Genomic DNA, 27287 nt, shown 5'->3' on the forward strand with positions numbered 1-27287 from the left:
CATTTGGCCCATTGAGTCTGCTCCATCATGTCTGATCATTTCCCTCTCAGCCCCAGTCTTCTGCCCCCTCCCTGTATCCCATCATGCCCTGACCAATCAAGAATCTATCAACCTCTGCCTTAAATATACATAAAGACTTGGCCTCCAGTGCCACCTTTGGCAAAGAATTCTACAGATTCACCACTCTCTGGCTAACGAAATGCCTCCTTATTTCTGTTCAGAAGTGTTAGAAAAGATAAAGATGTTTCACCTCCAATGTGCAATCCTTGATTTAATCAAAAAATTTACTGGTACAGATAGGGTTTGATGAAACAATAGGTGTAGATCTGTATCTCAAGTTATCAGCTATGTAAATGAATTGAAGTTTTAAATAAATGTGTTCTTCACACAAGCCAGCAAGTAGAATTTTGACACAAAGACACCACAATGACTAAAGCTGGAGGTAACAGACAGTAAATTAGGGTTCAGAAGTAGATGAGCTGGGGAAAAAAAAAACATTAGGAGCACCATAGAATCAATTTCAACAAATTTCACTTGGAGTAGAGATTACAGTTGCAACACGGTGTAGGATATCTGGGATGAATCAGTCAGGGCTTCATCCTATGATCACTATCCAGTAGTTCCTGTTGTACGTAGATAACTAAATGTTAAGGTTGTTTGTGATATAACTCATGTTCAAATAGCCTGTCACTACTGATGTCTCTGTTCACACGAGAAATGACACTTGGATTGTTAGCAATTTGATAAGGTATTTCAACAAATTTAAGAAGAATATGAGAAAACAAATGAATTAGAAGAAAAAGAGAAATGAGCAACAAGGTGAGGACACAACAAAACTGGCATAATAATACTCTTAATCTGACACCTGTTAATGATTATTGCCCACTGCTAGTAGCTCCTCTTGTACACAGTCACTTTGTGACAATTACAATGCTCTGCAAACTGTCCTTCCACCTACAAATCCATATAAAACTCTGCCATCTACATCACAACTCATTGTTACTGTTATAGGAAGGGTGAGTATCCATAAGGATCGTCCATAAGTACTTTGTGGTTCAAGACTAAAAATTGATGGTGAACAAGCTCTTCAGTAAGCATCAGGTGGTCCTGGGGAATGCTATGATTAATTAAGTTAATAGGTTTTTAAGTACCTCTTCTTAATTTTTATTCAGATTCGATGTCCCTGTACTATTTTTATTATCCAAGTTTTGCTAATTCATCTCAAGGTCTTTGATTAAAAGCATCTTTTCTTTCAGACTATCCATTAGCTGAGTTATGATGTGATAAAACTGCTTGAAAAGCATGCACAGCACTTTTCTATTTACTTCTAATGAAGTTGGAATTACAGAATGAATGCTATTATGAATTATTAATTATCAATTTAATTTACATTTCATAAAATTACCTTAACAAGACATATTGGCATATGTGTAATATGTAAATCTATGCGACAAAAGCAGACGAGCCAAATAGCTAAGTAGTCGCAGAGAAGTTAATTACTTAACTTTTTAATTATTCACCAATGATTACATGAAAGAGCTGACCTATTACAGATGATTCCTTAGATACTAAAGAAGGGGATAGAACTACAATGATCACTCTCTTATTTGAGTTCTAGTGTCTCAGCAGAATTCTCCTCCAAACCATTCCCACACTTACAAATCATTAAAGGCACAATGCAACTAGGTGGTGGCCTTGCCAAAGACATATTGATTTAGTCCTCTTCTAAACTGAAAGGAATTCTCAGACCAGGAATTAGCCTGGTGAATCTCTTTGTACTGCCTCCAGTGTTCTCTTAGGTAAGAGGATCAAAACTGTACACAGTATCACAGATGAGCTCTCAGTAAAACTCTACAATTTGTAACAAAACCTCCTTATTGTTTAAACTCCAGCCCTGTTACAATGAAAGCCAACGTGCCATTTGCTTTCTTAGCCAAGAAACCACATAGATTTTTCTTCCTCACTCTTACACAAGTGTTTTGGTTTTCTTTCCTCCACAGTACAAAAGTTCATTCTGTCCTTCAATCTTAGTTGGTATCTGCACTGTGAATGTGCCTTGCCAAAGATGAAAAGCAAAGTCTCAAAGTCTCAGCACCAGGATTTTGATGCCTCATCTTACAGCTTACCCTACAGCAAACCAAATATAAATTGCATTATGAGAATGATTTATAGTCAAAAAGCAACATAGAAGAGAAGCTCCCACAGGATACACTTCCATTTTAGTGACTTCATATATACCAACGTGCAAGTTTCTCAAGCTTACACAAGAGGCACTCACAATTTGTGGTGCTTCACTTGGTACTCTTTCATTTGTCTACAACAAGTTTCCAGGTTCATCGTTTGTTCTTAGGTAAATCATTTTCTTTTAAGATCCTAAATCAGCTCTAAATCAGAAAGAGTGAATCAATTTCTAGGGAAGTACAACTGGAGATTATAATGAATGAGGCTGATCCAGCATTACCTCAAAGGAATATGAAAGACAATCTGCTCAGTTTAAAACCCTGGGCATTGACACTTTTTATTCTTGAATACTTATTCTTGCAGAAAAAGCATTGTAAGTATGAAAAGGAATGATTTAGTTTCTGAGGAAATTACCATGGTTACCGAAAATTTGAAATAAAAGGAGATAAAATGCTGGAAATGCACAGCAGGTTAAGCAGCATCTAAATATTTAACTTCATTTGGTACCTTGAATGAAAGAGCTTGAATTTTAATGATCTCTGGAAGGGAGAACAGTTGGTGGTCACTGGCTCTCAGGGTAAGTTTCCCTTTCCTGGCAAAAATCAAAGACAAAAAGACAAAATAAAGTATTAAAGTCAAAGAAATTAAGTAATTTTAAAACTTAAAAATAATACTTAGCTGAATTTGTAAACTCATCCAGGAAAGTAGAGATATCATTGAGCTCTTCAGCTTTCAAGGTGTGTAGAAGGTTCCTGCTATTTGACAGCCACACAACAAACATGATATACATTAACTTCTAATAGTAATTGAATGGGTCCCTTTCAAGGAACTGCAAATTGTTCATTCTATTTGCTACGAAACACCAATGGGCCAGAACCTACTGCCTGTAGCAGAGCAAGGTATGAACTCTCAGTGGGAGTTTGCTTCACAAATCCATCTCAATCCAAAAGAACAAAGAACTACCAAGTGTTGACATGTTGCCATATGAAATAAGACATCCAGCAGAAAACTAATACAGTATCTGATGAAGTCAGGCTCACAAGGTCAGCTGACTGTCAAACCATTCTACAACACATGAAGTTTCTAAATGCCCTGACTTTCTAAATGGTCAAGTCTGTTAAAAACAATGAAAATGCAATTTAAAAAACATTGAAAGCATTTAAACAATTAAAATATTTACATAACTTCAACTAAAAATGGCAAAATAAACAATTTTTATGTCCCTTAGGGCTGTGCCTTTCCATTCAAACGAGTGGAGACACTGCTCCCAGTAATATCTGTCAGTGTGCAGACTGAGGAGTTGAAGCAGTGTTGCTCGTCTTCAACATCACAGCAGTCAGGAAACTGTTGGGAAGAGCAACCAGCAAGCTTGAAGCTAATGCACCCTTACAGGAATCGCACATTAGGGTTAGCTAAACCATTTTAGGTTAAAACTGGCATCTGCATTGTCAGTCCAGTTGGATTTGTTCATGAGGAGAAGAATCTCAAGGTTGTGTATAGTATACATACAGGTGTCCCCCGCTTTTCGAACATTCGCTTTACAAAACCTCACTGTTATGAAAGACCTACATTAGTTACTTGTTTTCGCTAACAGAAGGTGTTTTCACGGTTACGGAAAAAGGCAGCATGTGGGGAAAAGCAGCGCATGAAAAAAATCAGCGGACGATAAAAGGCAGTGCGTGCCCTGAGCAGCGCTCTCCCCTGGATTCGGAATGGCATTCTAGCCAGCATTGCTTAAACACCTGCCTGTGAGCAGCCATTTGCAAGATGAGTTCTAAGGTATCGGAAAAGCCTAAGAGAGCTCATAAGGGTCTTACACTTAGCATAAAACTAAACATAATTAAGCATTTCGATCGTGGTGAATGAAGTAAGGACAAAGTGAGTTTGGCTTGTGGAAGTTGATGAAGATGATGTTGAAGAGGTTTTGGCATCCCATGACCAAGAACTGATAGATGAAGAGCTGATGCAACTGGAAGAGGAAAGGATAACGATCAAAACCGAATGCAGTAGCAAACGGACCAAAAATGAAATCGTCCAGGAACTGAACATGAAGCAATTGCGTGAGATTTTCGCTGCAATGATAAAGTACAACTTTAATTTTGAAAGGGTACGTAGGTTTAGGGGATATTTGCAGGATGGTTTGAGTGCTTACAAACAACTGTATGATAAAAAAATGCACGAGGCTAGAAGTCTAGCAAGCCTTCCACATCAGCCACAGCAGACGACGAACCTCGATCTTCGACATCGAGGCAGGCAGACATAGGAGAAGATGACCTGCTTGCCCTGATCAATGATGAGATGGCACCCCAGTGTCCCACCACCCCAACCCCCAGGACCCGGATAGATACCGATTCACGGAGAATGCAGCGGTAGCTGGAACGCAGTCAGCACATCTTTAAGAAAAAAAGCTGAAATAATCAAGCTAATTAATTAGGAGCCGCCCGGCATGTAAACGTCGGCCCTGATCAGAGGTGATTGCCGATTGCGTCGCCTCTGATCTGGGCCGACATTTATGTGTCAGGCGGCACGCAATTAATTAGCTTGTATATTTCGGCTTTTTCCTTAAAGATGTTTTGGGTGCGTTCCGGCTACCACTGGACCCCTGCATGCTTCGCGGATCGGTATCAGTATCGGTCTGCGGCCCGGAGGGTGGGGGCCACTGCACCACCCCACCCTTCAATGACTCAGCCTAACACACCATTGTCAATGTGCTCGGCGCTGTCCCAATTCCGGTAAGTGATACTACACTGTACATACATTATTTCTACTTTATATCGGCTGTGTATTTTTACGTGTTATTTGGTATGATTTGGCAGCTTCATAGCTTAAAGGTTACTGGAGAGCACTTGCGCTGTGTTTCTGCCGACAGCGCTTGAGTGAGATTTTCGTCACGGAGAACAGTGCACAATGATTGTGGAAAAGTATTTCTAAGTTATATAGGCTGTGTATTTATCATATCATTCCTGCTTTTACTATATGTTACTGTTATTTTAGGTTTTATGTGTTATTTGGCATGATTTGGTAGGTTATTTTTGGGTCTGCGAACGCTCACAAATTTTTCCCATATAAATTAATGGTAATTGCTTCTTTGCATAACAACATTCCGGCTTACCAACCATTTCATAGGAACGCTCTACCTTCGGATGGCAGGGGAAACCTGTACTTTGATAATCAATGTACTTTGAACTTTGATCAATCACTGGACTTGTACATCCTTCAATCCACCTGACTCTCTTCAGTTGAAATCTTGTTAAATTCTTGTCAGTGGATTCACCTGCTGTATTGTTTCAAATATTGTTGGGACTTAATATATTAAGTATAAATCAATACATTTATGAACTGATTTATTATTGTTACATGTAGAACAAAAAACTTATCTTGCATACCATCTGTACAGATCAACTCATTACAATGCATTGAGCAAGTACAAGACAAAACGGAATGATGTGTTACAGTACAGTGAAAATGTAGTCCAGGCAGACAGTTATATGCAAGGTCACAAGCAGACACATTGTGAGGTCAATAATCTAAGTTATCATCCCGGAGAAATATTCAGAAGTCTTATAGCAGTGTGTAGAAGCTGAACGTGAGCCCGGTGGTATTTGCTTTAAGTTTTTGTATTTTCTGCTCGATGGGAGGGGAGAGAAAAAAAAAATGACCAGGGTGATTGGTGTCTTTGATAGTGCTGGCTGTTTTACTGAGGCAGCAAGAAGTGAGGACAGGAGACTGGTTTACATAATGTACACAACTCTCTGCAGTTTCTTGTGGTCATGGGCAGAGCAGCTGCCATGCTGTTGTTTAGTGTGACATGGCCCGGGAGGGTCAGATGCGAGTCTGTCCGTTCAGGACCCAAGGTTGGGTCAATCTTCATCTGGCGCCTCATCCACAGCCGTTGAACATGGGTGGCCCTGAGTTGGCATTGCCTAATGAAGTCCTTGAAACACGCAAGCCTCCACATGTTGTCAACATGTTGACATATACCAAGCCATGACACATCTGCATAACATACATTCTGCAGTGCACTGACAAAAATGGGTGCCAATCAAAGAGTTAAGGCAAAATTTCTTTACACCCCTGAGGAGGCAGAGATGCCGGTGAGCTTTCTCAGTTGTGGGAATCAATGAGGTTGGGCCAGGACAGACTTTTGGTGATCTTCACTTCTAGAAATTTGGAATTCTCAACCCTCTTGATGTCAGCAATGTTGATGAAAAGACGATCACGTACATTGCCCCCTTCCTGAAGTCAATGACCAGCTCTTTTGTTGAGATTGCGAGAAAGGTTATTGTGCTGTCACCTTGTCACTACGCTCTTTATATCCTTCCTGTTCTCCGATTCATCGTTGTTTGATATATAGCCCACTATGGCTGTACCATCTGCAAACTTATAGATAGAGTTAGAGCAGTATCTAGCCACAAAGTCATGACTGTACAAGGAGTAGAGCAGGGAATGTGGAGCAGCCTTGTGATGCACAAGCGTTGAGCATAATCGCGGCAGAAGTGTTGCTGCCTATCTCTACTGATGGTGCTCTGCTGGTCAGGAAGTCAAGGATCCAGTTACAAGGGGGGTTGTTGCATCCCAGGTCTAGGAGTTTGGAGATTGGTTTCCTAAGAGTTAAGAGTACTGAGGTGGCACTGTAGTCAATGAGTAATCATGGAACACATAACATGCTGTATATATTATTATAGTGTGCTAAAGGCTTGATTCGGAATATGGTTTAATATTTTGTCAATGTGAAAGTAATATTCTCAATGACATCCTAAATGGACATTTAAAAAAAACTGAAGCAAATTGAAAAATACAGCATGTTCCCAATGGAAAACAAATTAACTTAAGAAACAATTACAGTTTTGATATTTAGAGTTTAGCTCAAGTAAAAGCAACAGATATATTAAATGCAAGAATTTGCTGAATTCACATATTTGATTGTCATATTTCTTCTTGGAATCTCTATTTTATTGCAATGCAATTTTAATAAACTGGAAATTTTATCAAAGAATCGTGGCCATTCCCATCAATAATAAGTACACCGTTTTGGATACTGTTGGTGGGGATGACCTACCAGGGACAAGTTGCAGTGGTTGTGTCTCTGGCACCGAGACTGAACCCTCAGCTCAGAAAGGAAGGAGGGAAAAGAGGAGAGCAGTAGTGTTAGGGGATTCGATAGTTAGGGGGACAGATAAGAGGTTCTGTGGGAGAGATCGAGAATCCCAGATGGTCCGTTGCCTCCCTGGTGCCAAGGTCCGCGACATCTCGGATCAAGTTCTCAGTATTCTCAAAAGGGAGGGTGAGCAGCCAGATGTCGTGGCCCATGTAGGGACCAATAATGTGGATAGGAAGAAGGAAGAGGTCCTGCAAAGAGAGTTTAGGGAGTTAGGTGCAAAGTTGAAGGACGGGACCTCCATGGTTGCAATCTCAGGATTGCTACCCATGCCACATGCTAGTGAGGGTAGAAATAGGAAGATAATGCAGCTAAATATGTGGCCAAGGATTTGGTGCAGGAGGGAGGGCTTCACGTTTCTGGACAATTGAGCCTTGTTCCAGGGAAGGTGGGACCTGTTCCGACGGGACAGGATGCATCTGAACTGGAGGGGGGACTAACATCCTTGCGGGAAGGTTTGCTAGTGCTGCTCCAGGGGGTTTAAACCAGATTTGCAGGAGGAGGGGAACCAGAGTGTTAGAGCAGATAGTGAGGTGGAGGAGGATAAAGGTCATGCGAGAACTGCAAGTATAGGGCATGGAGTAAAGCCAGATCTAACATATAAAGAGGCTTTGAGGAAAGAGAAGCAGAATAAAGGGTGTAAAGGTAGTAAGGTAGAAGGGCTAAAGTGCGTGTACTTCAATGCAGGAAGCATCAGGAACAAAAGTGATGAACTGAGGGCTTGGATACATACATGGTATTATGATGTAGTGGCCATTACAGAGACTTGGCTGGCACCAGGGCAAGAATGGATTCTCAATATTCCTGGATTTCAGTACTTTAAAAGGGATAGAGAGGGGAGAAAAGGGGAGGAGGGGTGGCATTACTAGTCAGGGATACTATTACAGCTACAGAAAGGGTGGGTAATGTAGCAGGATCCTCTTTTGAATCAGTATGGGTGGAAGTCAAGAACAGGAAGGGAGCAGTTACTCTATTGGGAGTATTCTATAGGCCCCCTGGTAGCAGCAGAGATACCGAGGAGCAGATTGGGAGGCAGATTTTGGAAAGGTGCAAAAATAACAGGGTTGTTATCACGGGTGACTTTAACTTCCCTAAAACTGATTGGCACATGATTCGTTCCAATGGTTTAGACGGGGCAAAATTTGTTAAGTGTGTCCAAGACAAATTCCTGTCACAGTATGTTGACAGGCCGACAAGGGGGAATGCCATACTAGATCTAGTATTAGGTAACGAACTGGCTCAGGTCACAGATCTCTCAGTAGGTGAGTATCTGGGGGACAGTGACCACCACTCCCTGGCCTTTAGCATTATCATGGAAAAGGATAGAATCAGAGAGGACAGGAAAATTTTTAATTGGGAAAGGGAAAATTATGAGGCTATAAGGCTAGAAATTGCAGGTGTGAATTGTGAAGATGTTTTTGCAGAGAAATGTACTATGGACATGTGGTCAATGTTTAGGGATCTCTTGCAGGATGCTAGGGATAAATTTGTCCCAGTGAGGAAGATAAAGAATGGTAGGGTGAAGGAACCATGGGTGACAAGTGAGGTGGAAAATCTAGTCAGGTGGAAGAAGGCAGCATGGTTTGGGAAGCAAGGATCAGATGGGTCTATTGAGGAATATAGGGTAGCAAGAAAAGAGCTTAAGAAGAGGCCATGAGAAGGCCTTGTCAAGTAGGGTAAAGGAAAACCCCACGGCATTCCTCAATTATGTGAAGAACAAAAGGATGACAGGAGAGAAGGTAGGACTCATTAAGGATAAAGGTGGGAAGATGTGCCTGGAGGCTGTGGAAGCGAGCGAGAAGGGACTTGATGAAGGTGAGGACAATATGAGTGAGGTTGATGTTCTGGAGCATGTTGATATTAAGGGAGAGGAGCTGTTGGAGTTGTTAAAATACATTAGGACGGATAAGTCCCCAGGGCCTGATGGAATATTCCCCAGGCTGCTCCACAAGGCGAGGGAAGAGATTGCTGAAACTCTGGCTAGGAACATTATGCCCTTGTTGCCCATGGGAATGGTACTAGATGATTGGAGGGAGGCGAATGTTGTCCCCTTGTTCAAAAAAGGTAGTAGGGATAGTCCGGGTAATTATAGACCAGTGAGCCTTACATCTGTGGTGGGAAAGCTGTTGGAAAAGATTCTTAGAGATAGGATCTCTGGGCATTTAGAGAATCATGGTCTGATCAGAGACAGTCAGCACGGCTTTGTGAAGGGCAGGTCTTTTCTAACAAGCCTGATAGAGTTCTTTGAGGAGGTGACCAGACATATAGATGAGGGTAGTGCAGTGGATGTGATCTACATGGATTTTAGTAAGGCATTTGACAAAGTTCCACACGGTAGGCTTATTCAGAAAGTCAGAAGGCATGGGATCCAGGGAAATTTGGCCAGGTGGATTCAGAATGGGCTTGCCTACAGAAAGCAGAGGGTCGTGGTGAAGGGATACATTCGGATTGGAGGGTTGTGACTAGTGGTTCTCACAAGGATCGGTTCTGGGACCTCTACTTTTCGTGATTTTTATGAACGACCTGGATGTGGGGGTAGAAGGGTGGGTTGGCAAGTTTGCAGACAACACAAAGGTTGGTGGTGTTGTGGATAGTGTAGAGGATTGCTGAAGATTGCTGAAGATTGCAGAGAGACATTGATAGGATGCAGAAGTAGGCTGAGAAGTGGCAGATGGAGTTCAACCCAGAGAAGTGTGAGGTGGTACACTTTGGAAGGACAAACTCCAAGGCAGAGTACAAAGTAAATGGCAGGATACTTGGTAGTGTGGAGGAGCAGAGGGATCTGGGGGTACATGTCCACAGATCTCTGAAAGTTGCCTCACAGGTAAATAGGGTAGTTAAGAAAGCTTATGCGGTGTTTAAGAGTCGCGAGGTAATGATGCAGCTCTATAAAACTCTGGTTAGGCTACACTTGGAGTACTGTGTCCAGATCTGATCACCTCACTATAGGAAGGATGTGGAATCATTGGAAAGGGTACAGGGGAGATTTACCAGGATGCTGCCTGGCTTAGAGAGTATGCATTATGATCAGAGATTAAGGGAGTTAGGGCTTTACTCTCTGGAGAGAAGAAGAATGAGAGAAGACATGATAGAGGTATATAAGATATTAAGAGGAATAGATAGAGTGGACAGCCAGCGCCTCTTCCCCAGGGCACCACTGCTCAATACAGGAGGACATCGCTTTAAGGTAAGGGGTGGGAAGTTCAAGGGGGATATTAGAGGAAGGATTTTTACTCAGAGAGTGGTTGGTGGATGGAATACACTGCCTGAGTCAGTGGTGGAGGCAGATACACTAGTGAAATTTAAGGTGGGGGGTTATATGGGAGGCAGGGTTTAAGGATCAGCACAGCATTGTGGGCCAAAGGGCCTGTACTGTGCAGTACTATTCTATGTTCTATTTGTTCTATGAATACGAGAGTTATAAATAACCAAAATACTGCAGATGTTGCAGATCTAAACTCAAACCCAAAATTGTTGAAAACACTCTAGGGTCTTACAACCCAAAGCCTTAAATGTTTTCACAAATGCCACCTGACCTGTTGACTGTTTCCAGCATTTTTTGTTGATATTTAAGAAATAGTAGAGCTTGCAAAGGCAGTATTCTGAACTGAAAAGATCAGTTTGAACTAAAGTTCCTAATAACAACACAGCAAAAACTCAGCAGGTCGGGCAGCATCTGTGGAAATGAATAAACTGTAGACCTTTCAGCCCAAGACCCCTCTTCAGGACTGCAATGGAAGGGGAAGACGTCAGAAAGTTCCTAATATGCCCTCAGAGCCCTCATGTTTCCATAGCCAATGCCAGTAGAATCCCACTAAAAAATGGGAAACAGGGTTGATTTATAGCTTAAGACTGTAAGACATAGAAACAGAAATAGGTCATCTGGCCCATCGAGTCTGCTCCACCATTCAATCACAGCTGATCCTTTTTCTTCTCCTCCTCAACCCCAGTTCCCGACCTTCTCCCCACAACCTTTGATGCCTTGTCCAATCAAGAACCTATCAATCGCTGCCTTAAATACACCCAACAATCTGGCCTCCACAGCTGCCTGTGGTACCAAATTCCACCGCCCTTTGGCTAAAGAAATTTCTCCGCATCTCTGTTTTGAAAGGACGCCCCTCTATCCTGAGGCTGTGCCCTCTGTCCTAGGATCTCCTACAATGGAAAACATCCTTTCCACACCTACTCTGTCTTGGCCTTTCAACATTCAAAAGGTTTCAATGACATCCCTCCTCATCCTTCTGAATTCCAGCAAGTACCGACCCAGAGCCACCAAACGTTCCTTGTATGATAACCCTTTCATACCTGGAGTCATCCTTGTGAACCTCCTCTGGACCCTCTTGAATCCCAGCACATATTTTCTAAGATGAGGGGCCCAAAACTCAATACTCAAGGTGAGGCCTCACCAGTGCCTTATAAAGCCTCAGCATCACATCCTTGCTCTTGTATTCTAGACCTCTTGAAATGATTGTTAACATGGCATTTGCCTTCCTCACCACCGACTCAACCATCTTTAATAACTTTATTTTCCATCTTTATTTTTCCTTTTCAGGGTTCTTTTGAAGACCCTGACCTGGAGTAACACACCAACTCCAATTCTTTGTGGGAATGAGATGTGCTCTCAGGTTTTTATGACTGGCCGTTGTTTGGCATGCAAAGGGCTCGGCCTAAGTATTCAGCTCAAATTTGGACGTCTAGGCTCTTGGGGCTCTGGAGACGGGCAAACCAAAGGTCGGTGTCACAACAGGAGACCAGTGTGTCATCGGGGGAGTCAGAATATCTGCGGCTATGTGCCCAGAGACTCATAATCTTTGGGCACAGAGCTCGAAAGAGGCGACGTAATGGACTTTTAACACCATAAACCAGCAAGTTGTTTGTTATGTCTCCTAAATCACTGTGAAAATGGAGACACCGCTTTCTCCCTTATTAGGGAGAGAGCGCGAGCCTGTGGTATGTCAAATACCGGGTGAAACGTGAAGTCTTTGGGGTAACTGCAAGTCTGTGTCTTTGCTGTTGCTTTGCTCATGCTTGAGTGTTCGGAGGCAGGTGCTGATGCTTTTTTTTTGCCGATGGGGGGAGGAGGGACTGTGAGCTCGGGAGGGAACTTTGGAGTTCTAACATTTGACTGTCTTTCATTCTTTGGGGCACTCCACTGTTTTCATGGATGGTTGTGAAGCAAAAGCATTTCAGGATGTATATTGTATACATTTCTCTGCAAGTTAACCTTCAGGGTGTTCTGCACAAGGACCCTCAAGTCCCTTTGCATCTCAGATTTTTGGATTTTCTCCCCATTTAGAAAATAGTCTGCATATTTATTTCTAGTACAAAAGTGCATGGCTATGCACTTTCCAACACTGCATTTTATTTGCCACTTTCTTGCCCATTCTCCTAATCTGTCTAAGTCCTTCTGCATCCTACCTGGTTCCTCAACACTACTTGCCCCTCCACCAATCTTCGCATCTGCAAACTTGGCAACAAAGCCATCTATTCCATCATGTAAATCATTTATACACAGCATAAAAAGAAGTGGTTCCAACACTGACCCCTGTGGAACACCACTAATCACTGCCAGCCAACCAGAAAAGGATCATTTTATTCCCACTCGCTGCCTCAGTCAATGCTCTAACCATGTTAGTAACTTTCCTGTAATAGCATGGGCTCTTAACTTGGTAAGCAGCCTTGTGGCGCCTTGTGAAAGACCGTCTGAAAGTCCAAATATACAACATTCACCACACCCCTTTGTCTATCCTACTTGTAATCTCCTCAAAGAATTCCAACAGGTTCGTCAGGCAGAATTTTTCCCTGAAGGAAACCATGCTGACTTTGTTCTATCTTACCCTGTGCCACCAAGTATTCCATCACCTCATCCTTAACAATTGACTTTAACATCTCCCCAACCACTGAAGTCAGGCAAACTGGTCAATAATTTCCTTTCTGCTGCCTCCCACCTTTGTTACAGAGTGAAGTGACATTTGCAATTTTTCAGTCTTCCGGAACCATGCCAGAGGCCAATAATTCTTGAAAGATCATTTCTAATGGCTCCACAATTTCTACTGCTACCTCTTTCAGAACCCTAGAGTGCAGTTCATCTTGTCCGGGTGACTTACTTTTTGAGCACCTTCTCATTTGTAATAGTAACTGCACTCACTTCTCTTCCCTCACACCCTTCAACACCTGGCACACTACTAGTGAAGACTGATACAAAATACTCGTATAGTTCATCTGCATCTCCTTGTCCCCCGTTATTATTTCTCCTGCCTCAATTTCTATCGGTCCTATATCCACTCTCATTTCTCTTTTATTTTTAACATAATTGAAAAAACTTTTACTATCCACATTTATATGTGTTACTGCAATTGTTTATATCTGTCTGGAGATCTCATTGGTTTTCTGATTAAGGTAAAGTAAAAGACTGCAAGAAACAGTACAAAATCTCATAACTGGAGTGTATTGAATAAAATGATTTATTTATAATTCATGAGCCCACTAAATCAGAAAGTGCTTACTTCTTCCATAAAACATAGAATATTGAGAGATGCTTAATAAATGTGTGAAATTAATTTTTAATTATTTTAATTCCTAATTGATTAATTAGCACCTCTAAATGTTTAGCAATGTGGCCAATGCTCAGTCAATGTGTCAAAATTGTCCTGATTTATCTATTGGCAATGATACCAAAAATTAATTACAAACATAATGCACAGAGTTCAGTGAATGGCTGCTGGCAAAATACTCACTTTGGGCAGTTGTGATTAATACCATCTTTCTTTTCAGATGGTCACCTCTGTGTCATACATTCAGTTCAACTGCAAGGAGAGCTTTCCCATCGGCACTTTTAAAAAAAAGTGCTGTACTTCCCCTTTGACAGGAGACTTGTCATTGATAGGAGAACACTAGGTGGAGGAACCCCAGGAGCTTAAGATAGAGATGTCAGGGACTGTGGTGAACAGGGATCTCAACGCTTCATGTTCTCCTTGTGAATGCATGGGTTTCCAATTGGTACTCCAGTCTCCTCCTACATCCCAAAAATATGCTGGTTGGTCAGTTGCCTACTGTCATTTTCCCCTTAATGAAGGTTAATAGCAAAAAAAAACTGAAGGGAGTTGATGGGCTTGTATGGGAGAGAGAAGCTGAGCTGCTACAAAGAAATAAGGAAAGGAGGGACAGGACTGATGAGATTCCTGTCCTGGAATTGATCAAGGAACTGATGGAACAAACAATTTCTTTCTCTGTCAACATAAGTGAATGGGCAGGGGGAGAGTATTCTTTGAGGTAGGACGGGTTAAGTTGCTGACTTCCCTTTAAAATGAAGATGTTCCAATTTATTTTATTTATCAAACTGCATGCTGTACAATGCATCAACAAGGTTCAGCACATATTCTAATAGTTCACTCTTGGTCTAAAAACATCTAGCCTCCTCGTTATTAATGCTGCCATACCCCCATAAAATCCATGATCATACAAATACTTCTCCTGAAGTGTTGTATTTTATACACTTCAAATTTATTTGAAAGAAAGTCGATGCAATTAGATTGAGCATTAAAATTTATATCACACACTGCATTGCTCCTCAAGTTTTGGCTCCCAAATTAAATTTTTGAAAGTTTTGAAGCTTCACCACTACAATAAACAAACCTTTAAAGGATTTGCATATCAGTGCAATGTGATGTTCAGAACTGCCAGTGCCTGAAGATCAGACATTCACTGAATAATAAACAGGTCAGATTCTACAGAAGTCACTAACCTGGATTTATCTTTATCATGAATGAAGTAGATGCTGTGTTCCTTCAGCTCGGCAGTGGTGAACGTGTCTCCTTTCTGAAGATTGGTCTTTACCCCTTTCTGCATTCTAGTTAATCTCCCATTGTCCGGAGGGTCGACAACATAGAGGACAAGGTTCTCACTGGGTGTGTCAGCATCGTATATACTCACGACACTAGTGTTCAGTACCTGGCTGCCACCAATTCCCACAAATAGAGGGCTAGTCATGTGAATGACAGGTGGATAAATATTACCTGCGAAGATAAAAAAAATTATGTTAACTAAGGATAGATGTATTCACTGAAAAAGTATGGTCTAGAAATTGAGTGCTGCTTCTGAAAGGCTTTTGGGACTGAGGGCTATCAACATTCTCCCGTCCTGAAATAAAGACCCTGGCCTAAGCGTCTATATATCCTATATATCTTGTACCCTGTCAATTGCGTGGCATATTTAAGTGAACTCCAGATATACCAAAGTTCTTTACAGCTAATCATTTCTTTGAAAGTGTAGTAACTGTGATGCACAGAAAGATTATTTGAACTGTAATGTAATAATGACCAGATTTTAATGACTGAATGCTTTTAATGATGTAGGTGGAAGGCCAGAAAAATACTGTAGGGAACTGCTCTTTTATGTCCACCATTTGTAGCTCAGTTGTGGCCTCAGTTTAAGGATCACAAGAACAAGTCCAGGCAAAGTAACCAATTTTTTTGCTTTTTGCCATGGTTGCCATTGACACTGGGAGGGAGTAGTGGCTAATCCTGGGCAACAGAGAATGATGGGCTGTGTTCGTATTTTGATGGGTGAGGGTTTGAGGGAACCAGAAAATCATTGCTCCCTCTAATCTGCACGGGTGCACAGCTGCACAGTAACTGAAATGCTCCCATGCACATAGCCTTAGTTGCCACACAGCTGGAATTTTTTTATATAAGTTATGCTTATATAATTTTGAAATCTATGTTGACATAATTGTGAAATATCCTGTAATTATGTGTTAATAAGTATAATCCATAAAATTTGTAAATAATAAATGTAGCATAACCTTTACGTTGAAATATTTTGGAGCTTTAATGTATTTCCATTGTCAGTATTTCAAGTTGTAACACCTTTACAAGTTGCAACAATACACATAGAATTGAAGTAGTAGCTCATTGTTAATAAACCACCGGCATGCTGAATGCCAAAGCCATCTGAGTTTAAAAATCTATGAAACATGAAAGATTTTCTTTGTTATACTCTATTCCATTAAACTCTTCAGTTAATAACTTTAAAAATTACATGATTTTTCAATTTTCATTCTAAATATTCATTGTATGGTTGTTACAAAAAAAAACATTGAAAGTGCTGCAACACACATCAAAGTTGCTGGTGAACGCAGCAGGCCAGGCAGCATCTATAGGAAGAGGCGCAGTCGACGTTTCAGGCCGAGACCCTTCGTCAGGACTCTTCCTTCAGTTAGTCCTGACGAAGGGTCTCGGCCTGAAACATTGACTGCGCCTCTTCCTATAGATGCTGCTTGGACTGCTGCGTTCACCAGCAACTTTGATGTATTTTGCTTGAATTTCCAGCATCTGCAGAATTCCTGTTGTTTGCGTTGAAAGTGCTGCACCGTTTTCAGGCCATGCATCAATTCCCTGCTCAAGAAATAGTTGGTCCACGTAGCTGTAGGAATAAATTTAGAATAAATACTTCATTTGAAGAGATTTGGCATGTCAACAAATACACTCAAACACTTCTATAGTTGTACTGTGGAGAGCATTCTGACAGGCTGCATCACTGTCTGGTATGGAGGGGGTACTGCACAGGACTGAAAGAAGCTGCAGAAGGTTGTAAATCTATTCAGCTCCATCTTGGGCACTAGCCTGCAAAGTACCTATCTTTAGGGAGCAGTGTCTCAAAAAGGCAGCATCCATTATTAAGGATCTCCTGCACCCAGGGCATGTCCTTTTCTCATTGTTACCATCAGGTAGGAGATACAGAAGCCTGAAGGCACACACTCAGCGATTCAGGAACAGCTTCTTCGCCTCTGCCATCCAATTCCTAAATGGACATTGAAGCTTTGGACACGAACTCACTTTTCATTATACAGTATATCTGTTTTTGCACATTTTTTAATCTATTCAATATATGTAATTGATTTACTTGTTTATTTATTATGTTTTATTTTATTATTATTATTTTTCTCTCTCTGCTAGATTATGTATTGCATTGAACTGTTGCTGCTAAGTTAACAAATTTCACATCACGTGCCGGTGATAATAAACTTGATTCTGATTCTGAATGTTGCAGATAATTAACCCTTTCTTCCACTTCTGCTGTGTGCCTTAAACATGAGGTTCAAACATATGGGGCGGTGTTACCATGGGATTACTCAGCTCAGCTCGTTACGTTTGCATAAAGATCGGACCTGGAATAGTTAGATGCCAACAATGCTTAGATTCATGATCTCTTTCACAGAAGGTAGTAACCTCCATCACCTGGTAAAGCCAGGCAGAAGACAGTCCCTGAAATCTCAGAGCCAGCAATGCATCTGCCACTGTACAAACAAGACAGAGGATCCAGGGAAACGTCGACCTGCATGGCATGCCTAACTTATTCCAGGCTATCAGAACATCAATTGGACAAAACTCCCTCCAATGGTGGAATGGCTCCTGCTCATCAGGGAAGATCGCACCATCTTTCAGTGACTCTTAAGAGACTGCAAATATCAGGAGAAAAAAATAGACTCTGCAGGTCAGGCAGTATCTGTGGAGGGAAATGGACAATTGACATTCTGTATTAAGGATCTTCATCTGACGAAAAGGTAAAGCCAGCATAAAGAAGTGAAGAGGGAGAGTGGAGCAAGAGCTGGTCGGCGTTAGATGAATCCAGGTGAGGAGTGGTGAAAGGCAGATGGAGGAAGAAAGAGTGGAAACGGTGACGGAGCCAGGGGGTGATAAATGGAGACAACAGAGAGCTGCAGATGATAGACTCTAATAGGGAAAGTAGGTGGAGCATGGAATCAAAGGAGGGGTGGTGAGGCGAGCAAAAGGGAAGAGTATGGGGAGGAGACACTGCGAAGAGTGTGTGAGCAAAAGGCACATGAAGTATGTGGAGGAAGGGAAAGAAACAGGATGATTGGGAGGGGTTGTAAGGGGTGTGTGTGTGTGCATATATACAGGAACTGGGAGGCTCAGAAGGAGAAAGAGAAGAAAAAGAAGTAGAGAGTGTGTATGTTAACTGAAATTGGAGTATTTGTAGTTCTTGCTGTTAGTTTGTAGACTACACAGGCTCAGTACCAGATGCTGCTCCTCTACTTTGTACTTGGCCTCACCTGGAAATAGAGGAAGCAGAGGATAGATGGGTTAGTGTGGGAAAGAGGCAACAAATTAAATGGGCTTGTAATTCAGATGCAGGTGCCTGGCAAAGCAGTTGCCAAGTCTTCACTTGGTCTCACTGATGTGAGGACGCAACATCGAAAGCACCAAGTGCAAGGAATGAGATTGGAAGAAGCGCAAATGAATCTCTGCTTCATCATGAATGTTTTTTTGTGCCCTGGATGGTGGTGAGAGAGAAAATGAAGGGATTGGTGTTACATCTCTACCATTACCGGGCAAGGTGTCTGGGGAAGGGGACTGGTGGAAGAGAGGAGAGAGATGAACAGACCGAGGAGTGTCAGAGAGAGCAGTCCCACGGAAGGCAGAAAGATGTTGGCAGCAGAAGATGTGGCTGGTGGTAGATCTTGCTGCAGTTAGCATAAATAGCAAAGGATGTTGTGCTAGATGTGAAGGTTAGCAGACTGAAAGGTAAGGTCTATAGGCCAGCCACTGGCCCTCTCTCACCCTCCCCTCTCCTCTTTATACTGGCTACCTTCCCTCTCTACCCTCTTTTCTGCTGCAGGGCTTCATCCTGAAACTTGGCAATTTCTCCCTCTGCCCCCTCACAGATGCTGCTTGACTTGTTGAGTCCAGAATTTTTTTTGCTATAAAAATGCAACTGAATTTGTTCATCTCACCTTTCACTCAGGCTACCACTTATGTAACCAATTTCATGGATTGATTTACAGATAAAAATTATATGTTTGCTTTGCAGTCTTAGCAATTGAATCAATTTTACCCACAAGTCTCCTAACTTCTTTATTCTGCAAAGTCTGAAGGAAATCAATGTTACAGCTATTTTCCAGTTTTATCCATCTGATCACATAGGTATTTACCAAACATTTCTCTGTATATAAAGGTAGCCTTGTATTTGACAACATAGGAGATAGATGTTATCTAAAATCAAGATATCACACCACCTGACATGCCAGGCAAAAGGTTCAAGCAATATCTAGCTTTTTTGATCAAATCACTACCTTGTCTAATACATCTGAAATGGTTACTGGAGTTCTAAACCTCTCCTTCAATCAATGAAAAGGAATTATTGTGTCTAGTTATCTTCCTTTAGTTCTGTTAGGGTAGAAATTCTTCAAGTGAATTGGATTTCTGAAGTGGAATGCAATCTGCACATGTCAACACATCAGACACATTGCAAAGAGAATGAATTTCTATTGCATGACCTCTTAGAGCAAATAAATGGCAAACTTTGAAAGTAAGGAGACTTTTGTAAGATTAATTCCTCATGTCTTATCTATGGAATGATCCACAACATCCATTAGGTAAGCAGAAAGGGGGTGGCACGGGAATGCAGTAGTTCAGTACAGGCTGCTGCCTGGAAGGAGTTTGTGCATTCTCCCTGTGACTACTGGGTTTCCTCCGGGTGCTCCGGTTTCCTCCCACAGTCCAAAGACATACCAGTTGGTAGCTTAATCAGTCATTGTAAATTGTCCCGTGATTAGGCTAGAATTAAATTGGTAGATTGCTGTGAAGCACATCTCAAAAGGCCTATTCAACACTCTCTCAATCAATCAATAAATGAATAAATAAATAAATTAACCAGTAAGTAAGAAAGAAAGCAGGGAGGTAAGCCACAGCACAAGCATGGCCCCACTCCAAGAATGGTTGAAGACTTTTGAGGTCATATTGGCAAATGCATTGACCTTGATATAGTTCCAAAATAAGTGAGGTGCAGATTTCTTACAGTAAATGTTTCCTTGTCCTGTGTGCCGTTTAAAAAGGTGCTCTGGCAGAGTAGTACTACATTTTGTAAAACAGGGATTGAATGGTTCATGAAGCCTGATTTTTCCCTGAGGCTTAGTAATACAGTATTATTAGTGTAATTCCAGTGTTATTAACTGTACAACAGATTATGCTGCACATCAATCTCAACTTTGTTATTATTTCTCTGAATTGCAGTTCAGTCCTCTCTTGAACATGGGCTGTCAGCTGGGCTTTGCAATCTATGCTGTACAATGAATACAGACAGCAAAAGCTCCTCCTGAAGCTCAGGATACAGCAGTCACCTCCACACCAAGTGGAACTGCACTAGTTTCACTCTCTTCATGGAACTATGCTTCATGAACAGTTGTTCCTTTTCACTCCCAACCTCCCTGTCTTGATGAGATCCCCCTGTGAGGATTGTGTCAAGGGAGTTGAATGAACAGGAAACCACCCTACTTCGATGAAATTATACAATAGCACAGAAATCACACTTGCTATTCTCCCAATTTCCTTGCTTCTACAATCACTTACCTTCACATATTCTCTCGTGCACATTGCCATAGTAAGCTGGACCGCAGTCAGAAACACAAAGTGCGTTCTTCAGAAAGGTGGTGCTATCACAACGCTTACACTGCAAGGCACTGTCACATTCCAAACACCCACTCGAGCAATCTGCAGGAGAGAATGGAACAGGTTAAAATGTTGCAGTGGTGGAGAGCCACAACAATAACTGAACAGTCGTATCCAGGAGACCAGAGCCACAGGCACCTTCTAACTAAGTGTCAATGTTTCGAGAAGAGAGAATGCTGAATAACATATATAACGTAATGTGTCATTTGTGTTAACAATCAACAAAATCTAACAATGTGCTGCAGACAGCATGCAAGTGTCACTACACATTCCTATGCCAATATAGATGTAACATTACTACAATTATGGCAGTGGTCTCTGTACTAAAAACTGTTTGCTTTCTTTGTAGAAGTAGCCATTGTCTCACCTACGCATCTTTGATGATCGTGATCAGAGTGGTATCTTTTTCCACAGTCTTGAACACATTGTGTTCCTAACAGTAGGTAAGGTGTCTCGCAATGGATGCACACATCGTATCTGATACACTTCAAGCAGCGTTCATTACATCCTACAGAATACACAATAAATACAGTCATTTCACATCTTCTACAACAACCTGCTCAAATTTTGATCACAGGAAGGAGTGTTTCAGTAACATCAATAGAAAGAAGAACTGTTAAGTCTATTGTTAATGTTTCTAGGAAACATGAACACAGTTGATTCCTAATAAGGTGAATACTTATGAATCTTATCTTCAAAATGTTTGCTAAAAATGCACAACATAGGAAGATTCTTTATGGTCACTTATCTTCAAATTTAAGGGCTTTATGCGGGAAGGAGTGCAAATATATGGGAACAAAAATAATTCTAATCACTGATTCCCAAATACTTCACAATAGTGGAAAATGGAACTTCAGTCAGGTCTGTACAAGAGCTATGAAAATTAACATATTGCACAATTAGTGAACTCTCAGACTATATCTAGGGATCAACTAGCTTCAGTTTATGAAAAATATATTTTGCAATTTTAATTACTGATTACTCATTTTATTTGGCGACTATAATTGAAAGGATCTAGAAATGTAAGCATATTATACACACCTACCTTCATGCGCTAAATTACTAAATACAGTGGATTCTGATGAGCTGATACACATCGGGACCCGCACAGTATGTTCTAATTAAGCAGCTGCCCCAATTAGCCAAAGTTTCATAGATTTAGTTAAAAAGGTATAAAAAAGACAAACTACTGTTTAACTGAGTAACAAATTATGTATTTAAATGAATTACAGAACAAATTGGAACACTACCAATGCTACTACAGCACTTGGGGCGACACGGTAGTTTAGTGGTTAGCACATTGTTCAACAGAACAGACAACTCGGGTTCAGTTCCAGCAGCTGCTGGTAAGAAGTTTTTATGTTCTCCCCGTAACTGCGTGGGTTTCCTCCGGGTGCTCCGATTTTCTCCCACAGTCCAAAGTACTGGTTGGTAGGTTAACTGGTTATTGTAAATTGTCCCATGCGTAGGCTAGCATCAAATTGGGGGGGGCATTTCTGGGCGGTGTCAAAGGGCCAGAAGGGCCTATTCCACACTATAGTTCAATAAATAAATAATACTGTGTATTAGTTCCTACTAGTTATGGATGGAGAAATTTGTCCAATGTACACTGTTGTGTTCTTTTGATTGACTGTGAATCAACACGGACACCAAGTGCGGATAATGAACTTCCCTCGTACAATGATTTTTATGATCATGTCCCCAAATCTTCATTTTTATCGTAACTTTCAAGATGATTGTCGACACAATTCTTGTATGTTAGATCTGGAAACCAGGGGGAATGCTATACTAGATCTAGTACTAGGTAATGAACCAGGTCAGGTCACAGATCTCTCAGTGAGGCATCTGAGGGACAGTGACCGCCGCTCCCTGGCCTTTAGCATTATCATGGAAAAGGACAGAATCAGAGAGAACAGGAAAATTTTTAATTGGGGAAAGGCAAATTATGAAGCTGTAAGGCTAGAACTTGCAGGTGTGAATTGGGATGATGTTTTTGCGGGGAAATGTACTATGGACATGTGGTCAATGTTTAGAGAGCTCTTGCGGGATGCTAGGGATAAATTTGTCCCGGTGAGGAAGATAAAGAATGGTAGGGTGAAGGAACCATGGGTGACAAGTGAGGTGGAAAATCTAGTCAGGTGGAAGAAGGCAGCATACATGAGGTTTAGGAAGCAAGGATCAGATGGGTCTATTGAGGAATATAGGGAAACAAGAAAGGAGCTTAAGAAGGGGCTGAGAAGAGCAAGAAGGGGGCACGAGAAGGCCTTGGCGAGTAAGGTAAAGGAAAACCCCAAGGCATTCTTCAATTATGTGAAGAAAAAAAGGATGACAGGAGTGAAGGTACGACTGATTAGAGATAAAGGTGGGAAGATGTGCCTGAAGGCTGTGGAAGGGAGCGAGGTCCTCAATGAATACTTCTCTTCGGTATTCACTAATGAGAGAGAACTTGATGATGGTGAGGACAATATGAGTGAGGTTGATGTTCTAGAGCATGTTGATATTAAGGGAGAGGAGCTGTTGGAGTTGTTAAAATACATTAGGACAGATAAATCCCCGGGGCCTGATGGAATATTCCCCAGGCTGCTCCACGAGGCGAGAGAAGAGATTGCTGAGCCTCTGGCTAGGATCTTTATGTCCTCGTTGTCCACGGAAATGGTACCGGAGGATTGGAGGGAGGCAAATGTTGTCCCCTTGTTCAAAAAAGGTAGTAGGGATAGTCCAGGTAATTATAGACCAGTGAGCCTTACGTCTGTGGTGGGAAAGCTGTTGGAAGAGATTCTTAGAGATAGGATCTATGGGCATTTAGAGAATCATGGTCAGATCAGGGACAGTCAGCATGGCTTTGTGAAGGGCAGATCGTGTCTAACAAGCCTGATAGAGTTCTTTGAGGAGGTGACCAGGCATATAGATGACGGTATTGCAGTGGATGTGATCTATATGGATTTTAGTAAGGCATTTGACAAGGTTCCACACGGTAGGCTTATTCAGAACGTTAGAAGGCATGGGATCCAGGGAAGTTTGGCCAGGTGGATTCAGAATTGGCTTGCCTGCAGAAGGCAGAGGGTGGTGGTGGAGGGAGTACATTCAGATTGGAGGATTGTGACTAGTGGTGTCCCACAAGGATCTGTTCTGGGACTTCTACTTTTCATTATTTTTATTAACGACCTGGATGTGGGGGTAGAAGGGTGGGTTGGCAAGTTTGCAGATGACACAAAGTTGGTGGTGTTGTAGATAGTGTAGAGGATTGTCAAAGATTGCAGAGAGACATTGATAGGATGCAGGAGTGGGCTGAGGAGTGGCAGATGGAGTTCAAGCCAGAGAAGTGTGAGGTGGTACACTTTGAAAGGACAAACTCCAAGGCAGAGCACAAAGTAAATGGCAGGATACTTAGTAGTGTGGAGGAGCAGAGGGATCTCAGGGTGCATGTCCACAGATCCCTGAAAGTTGCCTCACAGGTGGATAGGGTAGTTAAGAAAGCTTATGGGGTGTTAGCTTTCATAAGTCAAGGGACAGAGTTTAAGAGTCGCGATGTAATGATGCAGCTCTATAAAACTCTGGTTAGGCCACACCTGGAGTACTGTGTCCAGTTCTGGTCACCTCACTATCGGAAGGATGTGGAAGCATTGGAAAGGGTACAGAGGAGATTGTTACGAGAATACACATAAAATTAAGATGTTTGCTGGCCTGGGCTAGCATCAGTGGCATCAGCAGTTGGTCTGCCACCTGCCCTCAGGGGAAGGAGAGATAAGGAACAATGGAGCAGCGTCTGGAGATGTGTAATGAAGGGATGTGGGAGAGAGAGCTGTCTGGAGCGGCTCCCCCTTTGAACCCTGAACTGTTTGAAGTGATGGACAGGCGATACCCCAGCAGGGGGATAAAAAGGGACAGGTTCGCTAAGACAGACACACACGCCACCTGAGGTAACGAGACCCTGGAAGCGGTGCGCCTCTCACGAGTGGGTGAGAAGTGCCAGACAACGACAAGGGTGGAAAGGTACGATCAGCGGGAACCCGGTGTGTGTCCGCCCTTGCCTGGGTGCCGGGTTCACTGCAGAGGATCGACCGCATCTGGAGGAGGGGTCACAGTCGGTGACCTCAGGTGACATCACCAAGGACCCGCCCAAATGCTGTTTGTGAGCCATCTCGCTGGTCTGTGAGTGAAGCCGTTCTGAATGATCAGTTGTTCCTATTCTATGTCTCTCTTCCCCCACCTTGTCCATCGCCATGGCAACGATTACTGCGAACTGGACTACTAACTGGACTGAACTTTGAGTCATTTTGAAATTGGTCATTTACCCCTAGACAACGATAGAGCTTGATTGATGCTGTTATCTTAATTCTGTGCACATGTGTGGTTATCATTGTTGAATTGTTGCATTTATTATCCTTTTGATTACTGTGTTGCTTGTTTCTTTAATAAAACTTTCTTAGTTCTAGTACTCCAGACTCCAACTGAGTGATCCATTTCTGCTGGTTTGGCAACCCAGTTACGGGGTACGTAACATAAGTGGGGTTCTCGTCCGCAATTTTGAACGCTAAATTTGGGACGGAGTAAATTGATTGGGTTAAAATTCCCGAAAGAAAGAAAAGACAAACAGCAGAAATGGAGGTTGAGGAATTTATAAAGGCGCCGACCTTGGAGGCATTAGAGGATGCCAGGAAATCGGAATTGATAGCTGTGGCCAAACGGGTGAATCTTGCTAAGGTGAAGTCGACAATGAGGAGAGAGGAGATACACAGAGCTATTGTAGAGCACTATGTATCTAAAGGTGTGTTTCCCCAAGGTGAGTTGGGGGTGGTGTCTATTGAAAAACCTGCTGGAGACGCGGTACAGGTACAGCTTGAAAAACTGAGACTCGAGCACGAGTTCCGGGTACGGCAGTTAGAACACGAAGAGAAGCAGTTAGAAAGGCAGGAGAGAGAGTTAGAAAGGCAGGAGAAAGAGAGAGAGTTAGAAAGGCGGGAGAAAGAGAGAGAGTTAGAAAGGCAAGAGAGAGAGAAAGAGGTAGAAAGGCAAGAGAGAGAAAGACAGTTGGAGAGAGAGGAGAAACAGAGGGAAAGGGAATTTGAGCTGGAGAAGTTAAAGATAAGGGCCGAGCAGGGGCTCGTGCCGAACCAAGGTGGAGGGTTCCGGGCGACCCAGGAGGTTAGGCTGGTTCCCCCATTTGACGATACCGATGTGGATCGGTACTTTCTCCACTTCGAAAAGGTGGCTATAAGTCAGGAATGGCCGAGGGATAAGTGGGTTGTTTTACTTCAGAGTGTACTGAAAGGGAAGGCCCAACAAGCTTACTCAGCTTTATCCGCGGAAGATGCCCAGAGGTATGAGGTGGTGAAGGAGGCCATCCTCAGGATTTATGAGTTGGTCCCGGAGGCATACCGGCAGAGGTTCCGGAATGCGAGGAAGCGGTGGGACCGCACGTATTTGGAGTTTGCTCGTGAGATGCAAACATATTGTGAGCGTTGGTGCGCCTCGAAAGGGGTAGAGGGGGGTTATGACAGACTGCTGCAGCTGATTCTGATTGAGCAGTTTAAAGGTTGTGTCCCTGAGGGTATGAGACCCTACCTAGATGAGAAAGAGGCAGCCACGTTAGCCGCAACTGCTAAGTTAGCGGATGAGTATGCGTTGACGCATAAAATGAAGGTTGCCCCGAGTAAAGGCTACCAGAAGGGTAGTCAGGACGGCGGGGAGAGTCCACCGGAAAAGTCAGAAAGTAAGCCGGGGACTAGTGAAAAGGATAAGGTAGACCGGGAGCAGTCTGGTAGGAAGTTTCCTGGGGTCGTCTGTTATAATTGTGGGAAAGTCGGACACTTTGCGTCCAGGTGCTTTGCCCCAAGGAAGGAGACGGGGAAAGGAAAAGCGGAAATTTTGAATGGCTGTATTGAGCTGTTAAGCGAACCGCTAGGGAAGGACAGGTCTGAAAAAGTCCAGGAAGGGCGCGAGAGGTTTATCTCGGCCGGACTGGTGTCAGTGAAGGAGAGGTTAAAACCAGTTCCAGTGCGGATCTGGAGAGACACGGGAGCGTGTCAGTCACTAATACTGAAGAGTGTATTAGAGTTTAGCTCAGAGACCCAGACTGGGGAGGTAGAGGTCAAAGGTGTTGGGGAAGGGACAGAGTCAGTCCCTTTGCACCAGATACATTTACAGAGCAACCTGGTCTCTGGACTAGTCACGATCGGGGTGAGGTCCGAATTACCGATGAAAGACGTGGAAGTCTTGCTCGGTAATGACATCGCCGGAGGAATCGTGTTCCCAGTCGTGAGATTGACGGGTCAGCCTGCCAGCATGGAGGCCCCGCCCGCGATGGTGAATTTGGCTGAAACATTTCTGCCAACCTTGTATGAGACAGGGTGTAGTGAGATAAGAGGTAGTGAGGGAGCTGGGACGGACGTAGCAGTAGCCAGGAAAGAATTTGTGCAGACGCAGGAGCGAGACGAGGGGCTGATGGTTTTTGCCGAGACCGCTCTCTCTGACACAGC

General features: G+C 42.7%; 1 protein-coding gene across 5 annotated transcripts in view; it reads right to left on the reverse strand.

Annotated features, from left to right (window-relative positions):
• fras1 (Fraser extracellular matrix complex subunit 1) overlaps positions 1–27287 on the reverse strand; it is a 594524-nt gene that overhangs the window by 220577 nt on the left and 346660 nt on the right. For all 5 annotated transcript variants that reach the window (XM_063043539.1, XM_063043540.1, XM_063043536.1 and 2 more), the window contains 4 exons: positions 21176–21316; positions 20710–20850; positions 15084–15354; positions 2689–2773 (listed from right to left, as the gene is read on the reverse strand). In XM_063043539.1, the coding sequence (XP_062899609.1) occupies positions 2689–2773; positions 15084–15354; positions 20710–20850; positions 21176–21316 (638 nt within the window). The remainder of the gene's footprint in view (positions 1–2688; positions 2774–15083; positions 15355–20709; positions 20851–21175; positions 21317–27287) is intronic.

This window comes from Mobula hypostoma, chromosome 3 (genome assembly GCF_963921235.1).
Source record: "Mobula hypostoma chromosome 3, sMobHyp1.1, whole genome shotgun sequence".
Lineage (NCBI taxonomy): Eukaryota > Metazoa > Chordata > Chondrichthyes > Myliobatiformes > Myliobatidae > Mobula > Mobula hypostoma.